General features: G+C 52.2%; 1 protein-coding gene across 5 annotated transcripts; it reads left to right on the top strand.

The window, feature by feature from the left end:
* Positions 1-3,222: 3,222 nt before the first annotated feature.
* CCN5 (cellular communication network factor 5) lies at positions 3,223-16,723 on the top strand (the record flags this gene model as incomplete). Of its 5 annotated transcripts, XM_079129636.1 has the most annotated exons (6): positions 3,223-3,396; positions 3,548-3,640; positions 7,219-7,443; positions 9,037-9,111; positions 11,209-11,463; positions 15,773-16,723. In XM_079129636.1, 6 exons carry the CDS (start codon positions 3,223-3,225, stop codon positions 16,205-16,207), a joined length of 1,257 nt encoding a protein of 418 aa, XP_078985762.1. In that variant the 3' UTR covers positions 16,208-16,723. The 5 variants fall into 5 exon arrangements, with proteins under 5 accessions (XP_078985762.1, XP_078985763.1, XP_078985765.1 ...); XM_079129637.1 differs by lacking the exon at positions 9,037-9,111; XM_079129639.1 differs by lacking the exon at positions 9,037-9,111 and having other exon boundaries at positions 7,219-7,435; positions 15,773-16,117.
* Positions 16,724-16,753: the final 30 nt, after the last annotated feature.

Below are 16,753 nucleotides of genomic sequence, written 5' to 3' on the forward strand. Positions count from 1 at the left end.
GCTGAGGCTGGTTTTGAACTCTTGATCCTCCTGCTTCGGACTCCTGAGCCACTGGGATCATAGGTATGCGCCACAGTGCCCAGCTTGACTTGGTTCTAACCACAAACTCATTCTGCGTCCTGAGCACTTCACACATAAGGAGACGCCCAAGCTCAGGGTAGCACAGGTGCAAGGTGGACACTTGACATTGACAGTCCCCTTAGATTTTGCATCTAGGCACCTTATTACTTAGTCCTAGGAGTAATATTACCTCGTCCAGGGAGAGCTAGGATTTGAACCCAGGACCTTTGGGCTTAGGAGCCTGTGTTGCCTTTTGGTTAAGCAAAGGGCAGCCACACTTGTTCTGAGGTATTATTTTGGAGGTGGAGGCTGTAGTAGCAACCCCAAAATTCATGAGTCCCCTGAACTCTCACATCCCTCTGGTGCCAAATGCGGCAACTTGGAGACCTGAGCCACTTGTAACCAGTCAATGGAGTGCATTCCTGACGCAGCCTGTCCTTTGAGCTGTGCACAGGTTGATCCCTCCCAATATCTCACCCTTGACACCAGCCATGTGCTTCCTGACCTGGCCAGGCCCCAATGCCCCTGGTGTCCACATTCCCCCGTCCTTGGTTATCAGAGAGAAAATGTTCCAACAAAACCCTTGGTCTGACCCAGAGGGCCCTCCAAGCAGGCCGAAGCTGGGGCTCCTCTTGGCTGCCTCTTGCACAGGTGGACGCTGCACTGCTGGCTGTCACGCCTGCCAGCAGAGGGTGCTTGGAGGAGGTGATGTGGCAGTGACACACCTCCTAACTGCTCCTCGTGCCTCGGAGACAGAAGTAGCTTAGCACAGGGCCTCTCGGTGAAAACCAATCAGTGGCGATAGAGGACAGAGTAGTGGGCACCTGGGGGCAGAGAGCATAGTTTTGGAAGGAGCATGAGGAACCTTCTGGCAATGTGGCTTGGTGGGGTGGTGGTTGCACGGGTAGGTACATGTGATCATGTACACACGTATGCGAAGAGTCCTTACACTGTACACTCCACACTAGTGCACGTAGCACTTTTTGTGGCCGTTGCTGATTTCTACTTTTTGAGATGCCGGGTACGTAGACACCTTTCCTGCAGCCTTTCCTGAGAAGCGTGGCTTCCAACTCTCCTCTTCTGAGCACAGGTCTCTGCAGGGGCCGATGAGAGAAAGGTGCGCTGCATCCATAGGCAGTGTGTTGGCTGATATTGAGAATGAGATTGCTCAAATTTTAAAAATTAAATCTGGTGATCAGTATAGTGAGTATGTGAAGCACGGGGGAAGAAACCAGCTGACTCCCGACGTCTACTTCTTTTTGTTAAGCACTTTCTATACACGTGTTAGCCCTCCATGTAACAAACGTACATCACAGAGGGCTCAGTGGGCAGCAGCAAAAATAAGTGACAAAAAAATGAAACTTTAGGAGTCCTAAGGACCCGTGCTGAAAACTTGACCATTTTCTGGCTGTGTGGCCTTAAGTAAGTTATTTAACCTCTCTGAACATCTCCTTTTTTACGGAGGTGTGGATTCAGAGGATTAGAAACATCAGTTTTTATAAATAGTATTTAGTACAAGGTCTGGCTCTTGCTGGATGCTCAATACATGATCCCTTTCATTGTTAATTGTCCAGCAAGGACAGGAAGGTGGGAGTGGTCTTCCTGGGATCACTGAGGGGCTGGGTAGAGAATTGAGAGAGAAGATGAAGTTGAGAGGAAGTCAGTCTGTCTTTCAACATCTGTGCCAGCAAACTACATAATGTCAGCAACAGAGTACTCGATCCTGAAAGTACCATTTATGGACTTAGGTTCTAAACAATTATTGCAGTAACTGCTGAATTTTAATGATACAGATGTAAGCGTCAAATTACACATTTTAATTCTCATCCTTTCATAAAATGGGCTTTAGAGTTTCTCCAGGGCACCTGGACTGAGGGTCACACCTTCATGGAGAGAGAAACTTCCTAACAGTTTGGAATCTTTCAGTTTGGAAGGCGAAATGTATTTGTTTCGTTTCATGAATGTCACTGGAGATCATGTGGTTGTGTGAAGGAGGGAGATGGAAACAAAACAATCCATTTGGGTGTAAGAAATGCTATTTCAAAAGCAAAACAAAAACAAACCCCTCAAATCCTCCCCTCATTCCTCTTTCTCTGTACCTACCTTCACTGCCTCCCACCAGCCAAGGTCAAATCCAAGGTCCTCACCTTCAACCTCCGTGTCCATTGCCTCCTTCCCCCAGGAACTACAGACAGGAGCAAGCCTCCTCCACACTGAAGACCCATCTCACCCCTACAACAAGTCACTTTTCTTGCACATCCACTGCTCATTCTAGAACCTTCTGCTGTCTGGCACCATTGCTCTGAGATTTGGTGTACTGGTGGAGATATGTGGACCATGGTCTTCCCCAGTCACCCCTTGATATCACCTTAATTATTTACCAATTATGACCAAGCCCATGTCTTTTCATCCCTGAACCCCAGTGGCTGAAACGTTGTAGATGTCCCCACAATCTTAGTGGTATGCGTTGGTCGCCACAGACGCCCCATTGCACAGGAAGACCCAGTCCTACCAGGCACCTTCGGCTCCCAGAAGAGACACTGCTAGTGTGCCATGCCACCTCTAGACACCTGGATGTGTGTTTGGAACTTTCTGCCCTCCTTAACCCTTCCCTGTCTGGGTCTCTGAAGTCTGCCCCTCACTCTTGGTCTGATGGAGGGAGCCCCTCAGTATTCCCAGGAACCCTGCAGTTTCCCCACTGTTACCCCTCTGGGCCATGCCCCAGGTCAATGCTGTCTCCAGCCATAGTGGGAGGCTTCAAGGAGCCAGACCAAACAAAATGGCTTTGGTTTGAACAGGTCCTGCAGCCGGGGTCAGCAAGTGCTGGCATATAGTAGGCCCAGCCTGCTCAGGCTGGCCCACCACAGGCAGGCCACCTTCCAGAGTCTGGGAAGCAGGCCTGGGGCGGCCCCCCTGTTACCAAGAACAGACAGGCCGCCAAGGAAGTTCTGCTCTGGGTCACACCCACCTCTGGGTGGCTGCCAATCTCCCTGCCAGAAACCGCAGGCGGTGCTGAGGCTGCCCAGAGTCTCGGCCACAGGGCTTAGGAGGCCTCGGGTCAGATCTGCAAAGGGGGTGTTTGCTGGACACTTCTGCTATCTACGGCCCCCTGGGGTGGGGCAGGGGTTCCGGAGCAGGGTGTAGCAGCTATGGCAGCGGCTTATGCTGGAAGGAGCTAGAGAGGCCCCTGCCAGCCTGTCACAGGCTCTTGTTGCTGGCACTGGCTCTAGACACACACACACACACACAGACACACACACACACACACACACACACACACACACACACACACAGAGGCAGTCGCCCCCTTGGTGGTTCCCACAGTCTCCTGCTCAGGTAAATGGGCTCGTCACTGGGACCGTGAGGATAGGGAGAGGAGCAAGGAACAAAGAGGCCTGCGTGAGCGTGTGTGTGTGTGCAAGTGTGTGTGCCTCGGAGTGACCTCACAGCCGCCGGATCATAAAGACTCACAGGTCCTGCCTCCCAGGCTCAAAGCTGGCTCCGCGGGGCAGCCAGGGACATGAGAGGCACTGCACAGACCCAGCTCCTGACCTTCTCCCTCCTCTGCCTCCTCTCAAAGGTAAGAGGACCTGGGCCCTGAGATGCGCCCCGACTTCCTCCGTGTGGGGGGTGGGGTGTAAATGCACAGCTGAGCTCTGCAGGGCCCCACTTTGGGCACAGTCTGGTCTCTGTGCCCAAGCCCAGCTTCCCTCCCTGGCCCCGGATGAGGCCTCTGACTGGCTCTGCCATGCGACCTCAGGCAGGTCCCTTTTCCCGTCTGAGCCTCAGCTTCTGCCTCTGTTGACTGGGATGATGCTCACGAGGCCTTTGTGGAGACCACTGGTGACAACTCCCCTCAAACACTGAGCACAGGCCCTGGAACCCCACGAGTGTTCAGGAGCCACCTCCAGGGATTGTTACCAGTTCCCACAGAGCCTCTGCAAAGACAGAACATTCTAGACAGGAGGAGCTTTGCCTACGTCTGGGCCAGGGCTGGGATGGATGCTGGTGTCTGACTGATTAGAAAGTCCACACCGGGAGGACGCTGTGGGGCCCTCAGGCAGGGAGTGACTGCTACCCTGAGTGCAGAGGCCTAGGGGACCCCTCCGTGGAGTGAAGCCACCTCCTCCCTTGGTGCTGTGTATGACATTTTCAAAGGGCGCGTGGGACATCCACCGTGCTGATGTGCACATCACCTGAAGTGCACGACAATCCCATGGGGGATTATAGCCCCCGTTTTAATCAAATGAGGCTCAGAGAGGAGACACGACTGGCCCAGAGGCACAGAGCAAAGAAACATGAGAGTGGAGAAGGGGTAAGGGGTGCGGGGTACAGGGCCCCAGCCTGTGCCTCCCACCCCAACCTGGCCAAGGCCACAGCCGCCAAGTGGGGTCTTGCTCTCAGCAAATGCCGAGCTCCAGAGCCAGGGAGGTTGATCCCCAATGAGCCAAGATCTTGCTGTATTTTTGTGCTCATTGGAGGCACACAGGGTGGTAGTGGCTTCTGCTCCAAGGCCCTAAGCCGTCTCTCCAGGGACGGACCTTTTAGTATCCTAGCCTTGCTGCTTGCTCTCCCCACGGGAATGGGGACATGATACCAGGGCACGTGGCTTGGGTAGTTCTGGGAGGGAGAGGGGCCCAGGATTATGAAGACCAAGGTAAACCCCTGGCTTCCGCTGTACGCAGGCTTCTTCCCTGTCCCAGGAAACCACTCAGCTTCCTTCACAGAGATCTGGGGACTTGGTCATGGCCAACCTGTGAAGCCACAAGCATCCACAGAGACAGAACTCCAAGTGTTCCAGGCAGGCTGTGGGCTCCTGGGCTCCAGGCTGGGAATATGGGCAGGAGGCAGAGAGACGTGGGAACAAGCAGGTCCTGCTGAGGAGCTGACCGTGACCTCACTTAATCACTCAGGAGAGGCAGGCTCCATTCAGCTGCTGGAGGAGGAGACCAAGTCCCACCTCCAGGTCACAAAGCAGCTAGGCCACGTGACCCAACACCCTCCAGCAGACACAGCAGACTCTGGGCCAACCACCAAGTGATGGGGCAACTGGAATATAGTGCCAGAGCAGCCGGGAAGGGCGCAGGTCTGAGGGTGCCAGCTAGGGCACGTCCTCCCTCGGCTATGCCAAAACACCCTCCCTGACTTGTCCTTCTCGAACAACTGGATAGACTGAGGCAGAAGCTAAGCTGGCATCTGCGTCCCTAGAGGTCAAGAGGTGGGTATAGCCACTAAGAGCTTGGGTCTGGGATTCCGTGAGCCTGGATTTGGATCTGTCTCCACTACTTTGGCCTTCCATTTCCTAACCCTTAAAATGGACATGCTGATGGCAGTTCACGTGGGAGGGTCAGATCAGACGACACATTAAAGCCCTCACAGGTGGCATGTGTGGTACGCAGTCACTGATGTCATTAGCAGGTTCCCCCAGGTCTCAGGACCTGCAGCGCGCAGAAGCCCACAGAGCTTGCGGGGTAGAAGGAGCCCACAGAGGCCCCAGGAGCTAGCAGAAAGCCTGTCTCCTGGTGCCCTTGTTTTCCATGAGGGGACCCAAGAGCTAATTCTGATCAGTGTCCCCACCATCCACAACCAAGGAAGCTGGACCTCTAGTTTGGAGGAGAACTCCAAAGTCAGCCTTTTTCTTCTCAGTTCAGTTCAGTAGGTATCACCTCTGAATCCATCAACACAGATTCGAATGGTAAAGAAGGTTCAGACGAGCTTCCAGGGCAGGTGGTGCTGCTGCTCTAGACCACTCGTGGAGGGGCAAAGCTGGGCTCCTTCTCTAGAATCTGAAATTCTGCAGGGAATGCTGTCATAGGTGGGAGTCAGGTGGTGGCCTCCTCTGCCACCCAAACCAGAGGCTGGTCAGCCAGCATGGTGTGGCCCCTGGTGGTCAGGGTGGGAGCTGCAGGCAACTGAGAGCCTGTTGGCAGGACCTGGGGTCCTAGGGGTGGGTCGGGGTAGGGAATAGAGTAAGCAAGTCATTGCCTGCTTTGAGTCACAAGGGAGATGTGACATCATTAGTTTCTTCATCCCAAACTGCAAATCTTCCCTTCTCTCCATAAAGTCCTTTAGCCCCTCCAAAGCCTGCTGAGGATTGGTCCCCACAGAAGGGACTGCAGGGGACATCTTGAGTCATGCCTACCTCTTGGTCTCTGCCTTCAAATGGACATGCAGGGAGCTCTTAGCATCTGGCTAATGGCAGTCAGGTCACTTGGGCTGAAATCTTGAGCCTTCCACTGGGGGGTGCGGGTGGGTGTCTGGCTGGGGGTTTTCCCTGTCACAGGAAAAGACTACCAAAAGGGGTTCTTGTATCCACATGGGCGAAGCTGAGTTGGGACTGATCCCAGCTCTGCGGCAGACACTCTGGCTTTTGGAGAGTCCCTGCCCCGTTCTGAAGCTCGGCTTTCCCATTCGTTCATAGTGGGGTGGGGGTTAGATCCGGGCAGAGGGGCTGAAAACCTACTTGAGCTGTAGAAGCACTGGACAACTTGACAAATATACAGATTCCAGGGTCCTGCCTCTGGGACTTTGGATTTGTTAAGACCCAGAGGGGTCTCGGGAATCTGTATGTTGCCTAGTTTCTTGGCTGATTTGATGTGCATTCAGGATTGGGAAACATTTGGATTCTTTCAAAGACCAAAAGCACCCATGGCACTTTTTGATTTAATCAGTCTTCAAGATAAGTAGCCACGTGCTGAGAATGTACCTTGCACTCTGCAGTTTTAATCCTTGGGGTGTTGTTTATGCTTTCCTATATGCTCATAGAGGGCAGGGGCAAAGCCTTTTATTATAATTAAGAAATGATCACAGCTAAATGCATTGAGCACCTACTATGCATTAAAGGTTTGACTCATCATTTCACGTATTCCTCACAACAAGCCTCTGAGTTAGATATTATGATTGCCCTCATTTCACAGCCGAGGAAACCCAGACACAGAGAGCTTGAGTAACTTTCCCAAGGTCACTCAGCTAAGGCGGGCAGAGCTAGGACTGAAACTCGGTTGAGTTCTTGCTCATGACCAATACCACACTGCCTCTTAGGGAGTGCCTGGAGATGGCCGGGGTTCAGGGTCAGGCCTACGGATCAGTCCAGCAGAGAGGTGGCCAGTATCGCGCACCTGGGAAGTTCACGGCTGAGCAGGTTTTCTGTCTCTTTAGGTGTGTGCCCAGCTCTGCCCGACAGCTTGCGCCTGCCCCTGGCCGCCACCCCGATGCCCGCTGGGCGTGCCCTTGGTGCTGGACGGCTGCGGCTGCTGCCGGGTCTGCGCTCGGCGGCTGGGGGAGCCCTGCGACCACCTCCACGTCTGCGACTCCAGCCGGGGCCTGGTCTGCCAGCTCGGGGCGGGGCCTGGCGGCCGCGGGGCCACATGCCTCTGTAAGCAGGTTTGCGGGACTGGGGGCGGGAGGTGGAGGCCGCGGGCCTGAGTGGGAGAGCAGCCCTCCTGCCCGCCTCCCTCGGCCTGCGGCAGGGGCACCTTCCAACCAGCGGAACCGCCGCCCCGGGGCCCCCTTCCTACCTCCCCGCTGGACCTGGCTTGGCCACCCGAAGAGCCCTTTAGTCTTCAGCTGCCCACCCAGAGCCCACCTCCCCACAGGAAACCCTCCCAGGCCCTTAGTCCAGAAGCCACTGTCCCCTTCTGAGTCCTAGTGACACGGGGAAAATAAAAGCAGCCCCTCATGCAGGGCAGTGTCAGGCAGGTGAAGCACTTACCGCGCAAGGCGCCATCCTCCAGTGACCCTAGACAGGAAGTCCCTTCAGACCCACCTTATAAACGAGGAAACCGAGGCCCAGAGATGCTAGCTGACAGGCTTCATGTCACACAGCTTGGGACCTTTCAAATAGGTCTAAGCAATGCTGCCTCCCGTCCTCCTAGGTCACAGCCCTGGGTGTGCCCTTCCGCAGTGACCTTGGGCAGAGGCAAGGCCTTGCGCCCTCTAGCACTGCAGGGCAGAGTTTGCCGCCTTCCCCTGACGACATGCGGGGCTGGGCCGTTCCTGCTGCAGGGAGCCGTCCTGTTCATGGTGGGACATTAGCAGCCTCCCTGAGCCCCACCTGTAGATGCCATGGCGACTCTCCCTGCCCCCTCAAGTGGTGACGGTCTGGGTTCAGAGGATACCAAATGTCCCCAGGGCATGATTATCCCCTGTCCAGAACCGCTGCTTCAGAGAAATAGAAAGAGGTGAGAGGTTTTTAAAAATAATAAACCTTGGAGAAACATTTGCCTCTTTCACCCAAGTGCATCTCACCCTTTTGTAAAAATAGGAGAGAAAGAGAGAGAGAGAGAGAGAGAGAGAGACTCATGAATCTCAATGAGTCAATTGTCAATGAATCCATCTGTCGGAAAAGTCTTGCTAAAAAATAACAAAATTTATAGATAGAAATTTAGCAATAGTTAATCCTTGTTAAATGTTTCATTTGATAGAGGGAATAAAGAATGAGAACGGGATGATTTGTTAAAATCACAGATGATCACTAATAAAAATGTGTCTAAAGAAAAACTGAAAAGTGACACTTAGCTTCCACAGCTATTATTTAGATTCTCCATGACACAGGCAGAGTTTATTGAACTTGCCTAACCCTGACCATGTGCCAGGCTTCACAAATATCAACTCATTTAATCTTACAACAGCCTTTTGAAGAAGGTACTAATAAAGCTCCTATTTTATAGATGGGAAAAAGAGGCACAGAGAGGTTGATCAACTTGCCCAAGGTCACACAGCTCATAATGGACAACTGGGATTTGAACTCAGGGAGCTGGTTCCATGATCTTAGGCTCCATCACTCTTCTGCTCAACAGCACACGATGGGTACTGTCAATAACTTCATTTAGGGGCTTTTCTCACCCCTCTTGATTCAGACTTCAAACACCTGCAGGCCAGGATTTACTTGGTCTCTGGTCCTTCCTGCCGTTCCCAGCCCTGGTTTGGCAACATGGTGGCTGCTCATGTATGTTTTATGATTTGCACCCAATTTAGAGGCTGGAAGCTGTGGCCCCCATGGATGCATCAGAGCCTCTATGGACACAATTTCACCTTAGCCTGAACATGGAGGTAGATTTTGTTATCCCTACTTTATGTATATATTTTTAGTTGTTGATGGACCTTTATTTTATTCATTTACTTATATGTGGTGCTGAGAATCGAGCCCAGTGCCTCACACATGCCAGGCAAGTGCTCCAACACTGAGCCCCAGCCCCAGCCCTGTTATCCCTATTTTGCAGATGAGGGAACGGGTTTGTCACCTGCCTAGACCACAGTTTGCAAGTGACTGAAGGTAAAACAAAACCCTGTTGTTCCTGTTCCGGAAACAGACTCCCAGAGCAGAAGAAGGGCACGGAAGTCCCCAGATGGCAGGACGGTGGTCTGTGCCTGGGAGAGGCTGGGGGACTGGGTGGAAGGCATCCTTTGGGGGAGGTTCCTGGAGAAGGGGACATTGGGGAGGGCTGGGAGGAGGAGGAGGGTTTTGGCAGCTGGAGGTGTGTGGCTGGGCCGGGGAATTCCAAGTGTGCTAAGTTGGGAGGTGCCTGGTGACATTCGGGAGCACAAACAGATACACACAGTCCCTGATGTAGGGAGTGGCTGCCGAGGGATGGCTGCCCACCCCCATCTCCTAGCTGACCACCAGGGAGGCATGGAGAAACCGAGCTAAAATTACCACCCCAGCTGGTTTTCCTAAACGGCCCTGTGTTTACAGGTCATCCCAGGGGCCCAGAGGCCCCTGGGCAGTGGCAGCAGGCGTCAGGCTGGAGATCCAGGCGTGGCCAGGCCAGCAGGGGTATTAAAGTGCAGCTGCCCCTGTGGTTTCTAGGGAACCAGCAGCCACATGGTCCAGGCCAAAGGGACTTGGAGCCAAAGAGCTGCGGCCTGGTTGAGCTGGGAAAGGAAGCTAGCCCGGGTCTTGTCCTTCCCGGAAGGATTAAGCAGAATCGGCTCCCCATGGAGCACCTCTGTGCCCCAGGCCAGTACTGAATGCTTTCTAGCCCACTTCACCTGCCAGTGGCCCTGCAGCCAGTGCCAAGGCCCAGAGAGGTGAAGTAACTTGGCCCTGGGTCCCCAGCTTGAATCCAAGTCTCCTGGGTTCCAAACCCTCCATATTGGAGGGTCTATTTGAAATTTCTCTCACAAGACCTGGGAGGCCTCTTTGCCAATGAGACCTTGCCCCAGACCCGCTGGATTGTCACCCAGGTCCCTGGGAAGCTGCCCTCCCACACACCTGTTCCTTTGCCCGGCACAGCTGACGCACACCTTTCCAGGTGACTTTTCTGCTTGTCTATCACTGAGGCAAAATGTTCTCGTTCCCGCCTAGGAGAGCGTGGCACACGCACAGCAAGCGGGCCCAGCAACTCTCTGGAACTGCGAGGAGCTGGAGCTGTCTTGTCAGAGTGTGTTGCGTGCTGAGCTTTGGGCCAGGAGTTTCAAAGGGCATTTCTCCAGGGTCTTATGTCCCAGCCAGGCCCTTGGCCAGCCCTGGGGGGCACCAGGAGGAACACTCTCACCCCAGCCCTCGAGGAGTTTGATAGGTGGAGGAAGTGGTGATAAAGCCCATGTCTCAAGGGTATTATTCTGTTTCCTAAGCACCTACTCTAAGCCTTTCATTGTGTATGTACGATTATCCCAGGTGGCCTGAAGGTACAAATTACCGTTCTGATCATTGCAACTATTCAGGTTACTCAGAGAAGTTAAGCAAGTCACCCAGAGTCACACAGTCAGCAAGTTAAGCCCTGATGTGACAGTGATGAGACTGTCATATGACGTTCCTGAGCGCATAACATAGCTAAATATCATTGACCTATACTCTGCATCTACTCCTGATAATAGCAGAGTAGCCAGCACCCGCTGCAGGTCTCTTTTGTTGGATTCACTCCACACATCATTTCATTTAGTCTGCGCCACCTTGTGACATGAGTACAATGAGCCTCCATTTTGCAGATGGGTAAACTGAGGCAAGGAGAAGTGAAATCACTTGGTTCACAGCTAAGAAAGGGCAACACTGAGCTCCAGACCTGTGCAGAGATCCAGAATGCCCGCTGTCCTGCTGCAGGGACGAGCAGGCTGCGGGGAGGCCGGTGGAGCCCTGGGCGTGTGGACGCGGCTTCCCCAGCGGGTCCTGGCAGCTCTGCAGGGGCTCGGTCTCAACTCCCTCTGCAGGGGGAGAGGACGACGGGAGCTGCGAGGTGGACGGCCGCCGGTTCCAGGACGGGGAGACCTTCCAGCCACACTGCAGGGTCCTCTGCCGCTGCGAGGACGGCGGCTTCACCTGCCTGCCGCTGTGCAGTGAGGACGTCCAGCTGCCCAGCTGGGACTGCCCGCACCCCAGAAGGGTGGAGGTCCCCGGCAAGTGCTGCCCCGAGTGGGTGTGTGACCAGGCGGCGGGGCAGGCGGTCCAGCCCCCCCAGGCCCGAGGTGAGTGCAGGCTGGCCAGGGAGGCCACGGCTGGGGTGGGGGCCGGGTGCAGGACACAGGGGTGCGTCAGAAACCAGGCGGTGCGGAGCAGTGCAGAAGGCGCAGGGGAGAGTCAGCGGCCATCATGCGCCTGGCCAAGCCAGAAGCAGCCCTGGGAGTGCAGCACTTAATAGCAAATAACCGACAGTCAAAGTCAGGGGCAGAGTAGGGTGGGGAGGGAGGGATGGGACCCCGGGCCAAATTCCCGCGGGCACAGAGAGGAAGGTACGGTAAGACACAGACGCGCTCTTGTGACGGGACATAGGCAGCACACACATGGCTACAGTCTCGTGGATGCGCCGTTACCTGGACTTAGCAGAAGGCACTCAAAACTGCAGCAGGCAAGGTGGATGACTGGCCAGGGGCTAGGACTGGGCAGAGACGGAGAAAAGACAGACTCCTCCTGCAAACTCTGCAAGTTTAGAGATTTTGTTGGTGTTGTGTTGCTTTTTAAAAATTGTGGGTCTTGGGCCAGGGGTGGAGCTCAGAGGTGGAGCCCTTGCCCAGCAGGCACGAGGCACTGGGTTCCACGCAGAGGTCGACGGCAGACAGCGTGGCATGCTCAGAGCGTGGAGTCTGTACTGGCTCTAAACCCAGCTGTACCACCTCCTCACTGTGCAGCTCAGAGGACGTTGCTTAACTTCCCAGCCTCAGTTTCTGCATCTGTGAAATGGGGGTAACGAGGGCAGCTGCCTCGCGGAGTCACGGGGACCACAGGAATATGAGCAGGCTCAGCGCTAAGAACAGTGGCTGACGTGATCCTGGGGTGAAATGCCACGTGGGTTCAAGCCACCTAAGCAGGATAGGAACCCGTTTCTCCAGTCTGACCTCTGCCATAGCGTGTGGGTGTGTGCGTATGCAGGGCTGCGTACACCTTCGCGGTGTCCCTCTGCGTTTGCGAGTTCCACCTCCATGGAGTCAACCAACTGTGGATTCAAAGTATTTCTTCTGAGTTGGGTCTGCACTGAACCTGTAGACTTTTTAAAATTTTTTTGAATTTTTTCATTTGGTCTCTTTAGTTACACATGACAGTAGAGTGTTTTTGACAGATCATACGTACATGGAGTATAACCTCCCGTTCTCGTGGTTGTGCCTGATATGGAGTTGCACGGGTTGTGTAGTCACACACGAACACAGGAAAGTTATGTCCGATTCATTCTACCGTTTTTCCCATTCCCATCCCTTCTCCCTTCCCCCAACTCCACCCCGTCCAATCAGGTGAACATCTCTCCACACGTTCCACCCCTGCCTAATGGGAGTCAGCATCCCCATACCAGAGAGAATATTTGGTCTTTGTTTTTCAAGGGAATTGACTTACTCCACTTAACATGATAGTCTCCAGTTCTATCCGTTTACCAGCAAATGCCATAATTTCATTCTTTATGACTGAGTACTATTCCATTGTATATATATTTCACATTTTCTTTGTCCACTCATCTGTTGGAGGGCACCTATGTTGGTTCCATAGCTTAGCTATTGTGAATTGAGTGGCTATAAACATTGATGTGGCTGAGTCACTGTAGTATGCTGATTTTAAGTCTTTGGGGTATAAACCAAAGAGTGGGATAACTGGGTCAAATGGTGGTTCCATTCCAAGTTTTCTGAGGAATCTCTTTACTGCTTTCCAGAGAGGTTGCACCAATTTGCAGTCCCACTAGCAATGTACGAGTGTACCTTTTTCCCCACACCCTCGCCAACATTTATTGTTACTCGTATTCTTGATAATTTCCATTTTGACTGGAGTGAGCTGAAATCTCAGTGCAGTTTTAATTTGCATTTCTTTAATTGCTAGTGATGTTGATGAGTTTTTTATATATCTGTTGACCAACTGTATTTCTTCTATGAAGTGTCTGTTCAGTGCTTTTGCCCATTTATTGATTATTTGTTTTTGTTTTTTGTTTTTTGTTTTTTTTGGTGTTAAGTTTTTTGAGTTCTTTGTATATCCTGGAGATTAATGCTCTATCTGAGGTGCAGGTGGCAAAGATTTTCTACTATTCTGTAGGCTCTCTCTTCACATTCTTGATTTGTTTTGCTCTGAAGAAGCTTTTTAGTTTGATACCATCCCATTTTTTGATTCTTGATTTTACTTCTTGCATTTAAAAAGTCTTGTTGAGGAATTCGGTTCCTAAGCCGACATGATGAACAATTGGGTTTGCTTTTTCTTCTAGTTGGCACAGGGTCTCTGGTCTAATCCCCAGGTCCTTGATCCACTTTGAGTTGAGTTTTGTGCAGGGTAAGAGATAGAGGTCTAATTTCATTTTGTTACACATGGATTTCCAGTTTTCTCAGCACCATTTGTTGAAGAGGCTATCTTTTCTCCAATGTATGTTTATGGCACCTTTGTCTAGTATGAGGTAACGGTATTTATGTGGGTTTGTCTCTGTGTCTTCTCTTCTGTACCCTTGGTCTTCATGTCTGTTTTGGTGCCAATATCATGCTGTTTTGTTATTATAGTAGTATAGATCTGGTATTGTGATGCCTCCTGCTTCTCTTTTCTTGCTAAGGATTGCTTTGGCTATCTTGGGCCTCTTATTTTTCCAAATGAATTTCATGACCGTTTTTCTAATTGCATTGAATCTGCGTAGTGCTTTGGCATCGTGGACATTTCAGCAATATTAATCCTGCCTATCCAAGAACATAGGAAATCTTCCCATTTTCTAGGGTCTTCAGTTTCTTTCTTTAGAGTTCTGTAGTTTTCATTGTAAAGGTCTTTCAACTCTTTTTGTCAGATTGATTCCCAAATATTTTATTTTCTTTGAGGCTATTTTGAATGGGGGTAGTTTTTCTAATTTCTCTTTCGGTTGACTCCTCATTGGTGTATAGAAGCGGAATTGATTTATGGGTGTTAATTTAATATCCTGCTACTTTGCTGAATTCATTTAAGAGTTCTAGAAGTTTTCTGGTGGAGTTTTTGGGTCTTCTAAATATAGAATCATGTTGTCAGCAAATAGTGATAGTTTGAGTTCTTCTTTTCCTATTCATATCCTTTTAATTTCTTTCTTCTGTCTAATTGCTCTGGCTAGCGTTTCCAGAACTATGTTGAATAGAAAAAAGAGGTGAAAGAGGGCATCCTTGTCTTGTTCCAGTTTTTAGAGGGAATGTTTTCAACTGAAAGCATTTTGACTTTTACAGTGTTGAGGTATGTTCCTACTATCCCTAGTTTTTCTAGTGTTTTGAATATGAATGGATGCTGTATTTTGTCAAATGCTTTTTCTGCATCTATGAGATAATCATGTGATTTTTGTCTTTTAGTCTATTGATGTGATGAATTATGTTTATTGATTTCCTTATGTTGAACCAACCTTGCATCCCTGGGATGAGCCTCACTTGATCACGGTGACTATCTTTTTAATCGAACATGTTAATTTTTTCTTATTGTTATTCCCTAAACAATATAACAGCTATTCTCATAGGGTTCACATTGTCTTGGGTATTATGAGTAATCTAGAGATTAGTTTTACGTACACACTAAGCCATTTCATACGAAGGACTTGAGCATCCTTGGAGTTTGGTATCCACTGGGGGTCCTGGGTCATGCCCCACAGGGACGCGAGGATGGCGATGCATGACTGCACGCGTGTGTAGAAGGCAGTTTCTTTTCCTAGGCACTAGTGACCTTTGGCCTGAGTAATTCTTAGCGGGGGTGGTGTGAGGGGGGTGGGGGGTGGCATCCTGTACATAGTGTGGCATTGAGCAGCCTCCCTGGCCTCTACCCACTAGATGCCAACCCCAACACCAATATGACAATCAAACATGTCTCCAGACATTGCCAGATGCCACAGACGGGAGCAAAAGCACCCCTACTTGAGAACTACTGGTTCTCAGGACTAGAAGGAAGGACACCAAAACATAACAGAGAGGGAGACCTGGGGGAGGGGAGGAAAGCCAACTGTGGTGAGCCCACATCCTGTTCCAGACACAAGAATGTTGGAATCTGTAACATCTTTGTCACCAGCTCATGGAACCACCTCATACAGGTGGCACTTCCTGCCTGTGAGATGCCATTTATCAGAGGAGAACCTGGCCATTTACTGGGGACCCTCCCTAGTCGCTTAATGACCAAGGTTTGCGGGGTGTTTCCAAGTACCCCTGGACCAAGACTTCCCATCCGTTATTTTATTAAATCCCCGCAATCGACAGTTAGGATATTTACGCGAACAGAAACGGAGGTCCAGAGAAGTCGAGCACCGTGACCAGGGTGGCAGTGACCAGCAGCGGTGACCAGGCTGTGAGCCAGACCTGTGGTGCTCACTCTGCTTTCTTTCCCCAGGACCCCAGTTTTCTGGCCTCCTCGCTCCTGCGCCCCCTGGCATCCCCTGCCCAGAATGGAGCACAGCCTGGGGCCCCTGCTCCACCACCTGCGGGCTGGGAGTGGCCACCCGAGTGTCCAACCAGAACCGCTTCTGCCAGCTGGAGACCCAGCGCCGCCTGTGCCTGCTGCGGCCCTGCCTGCCTGCTGGGAGCCGCCGCCCGCGGCACGGTGCCTTCTAGAGCCGCTGGGAAAGCACATGTGAAGGACACGGTCCCCAGCGGACGACCGACGGCAGATGCCCCTGCCCATGCCTTTGGCCCGCATGAGTCCCACTTGGGTCCACCATCCTGGGCCAGGAGGACGGGAACATTCACAAGCAGCCTGGTCCAGCTGGGCCCGGAGGTTGGGCCCCTTCCTCTCACCACCCCAAGGCAGGCCACGGCTTCCCGGTGACTCTGGGCCATTGCTGGCCGGCCGCAGCCTCACCAGCCGACTGCTGGCTGGCTTTTTCTCCAGCTTCCCCTGGGCAAGGGATGGGCCCACCATTCTCTCCGTCCCACTTGGGCCTCAGGTGCGGGCCGGCTGGGGGAAGGGTGAAGAGGTCCACAGTTCTGAAATTCCCGCCTCCTTTCCTGGAGCTTTGCAAAACCATCCCTGACTACAGAGCTGTGCCTGAACCCGGGGTGGTGGGGCCGGGGGGGCTGGGAGAACACCCTCCCACTCCCGGAGGATTCAGCGCTGACATCTTTGCGCATGGGAAGGCCACATCACACCGTCCTGAAGAAAGCCAGAAACCCACTATGTATTAGTAAGAACCCACCTTTTTGAGCACCCACAATGTGCAAGGCACCAAGCTCAGCACTTTGCATAGGCCAGTGCCCCTCAGTGCAGAGAAAAGAGGGGAGAATGAAGGATTCCTCCCTGGGATGGGAACAGCCTGAAATAAACTAACCCAAGTATGAAATTCTGTTTGGCATCTCATGTTTTCTTGTTAAAAAA

The sequence above is a fragment of the Sciurus vulgaris genome (genome assembly GCF_902686455.1).
Source record: "Sciurus vulgaris genome assembly, chromosome: 2".
Lineage (NCBI taxonomy): Eukaryota > Metazoa > Chordata > Mammalia > Rodentia > Sciuridae > Sciurus > Sciurus vulgaris.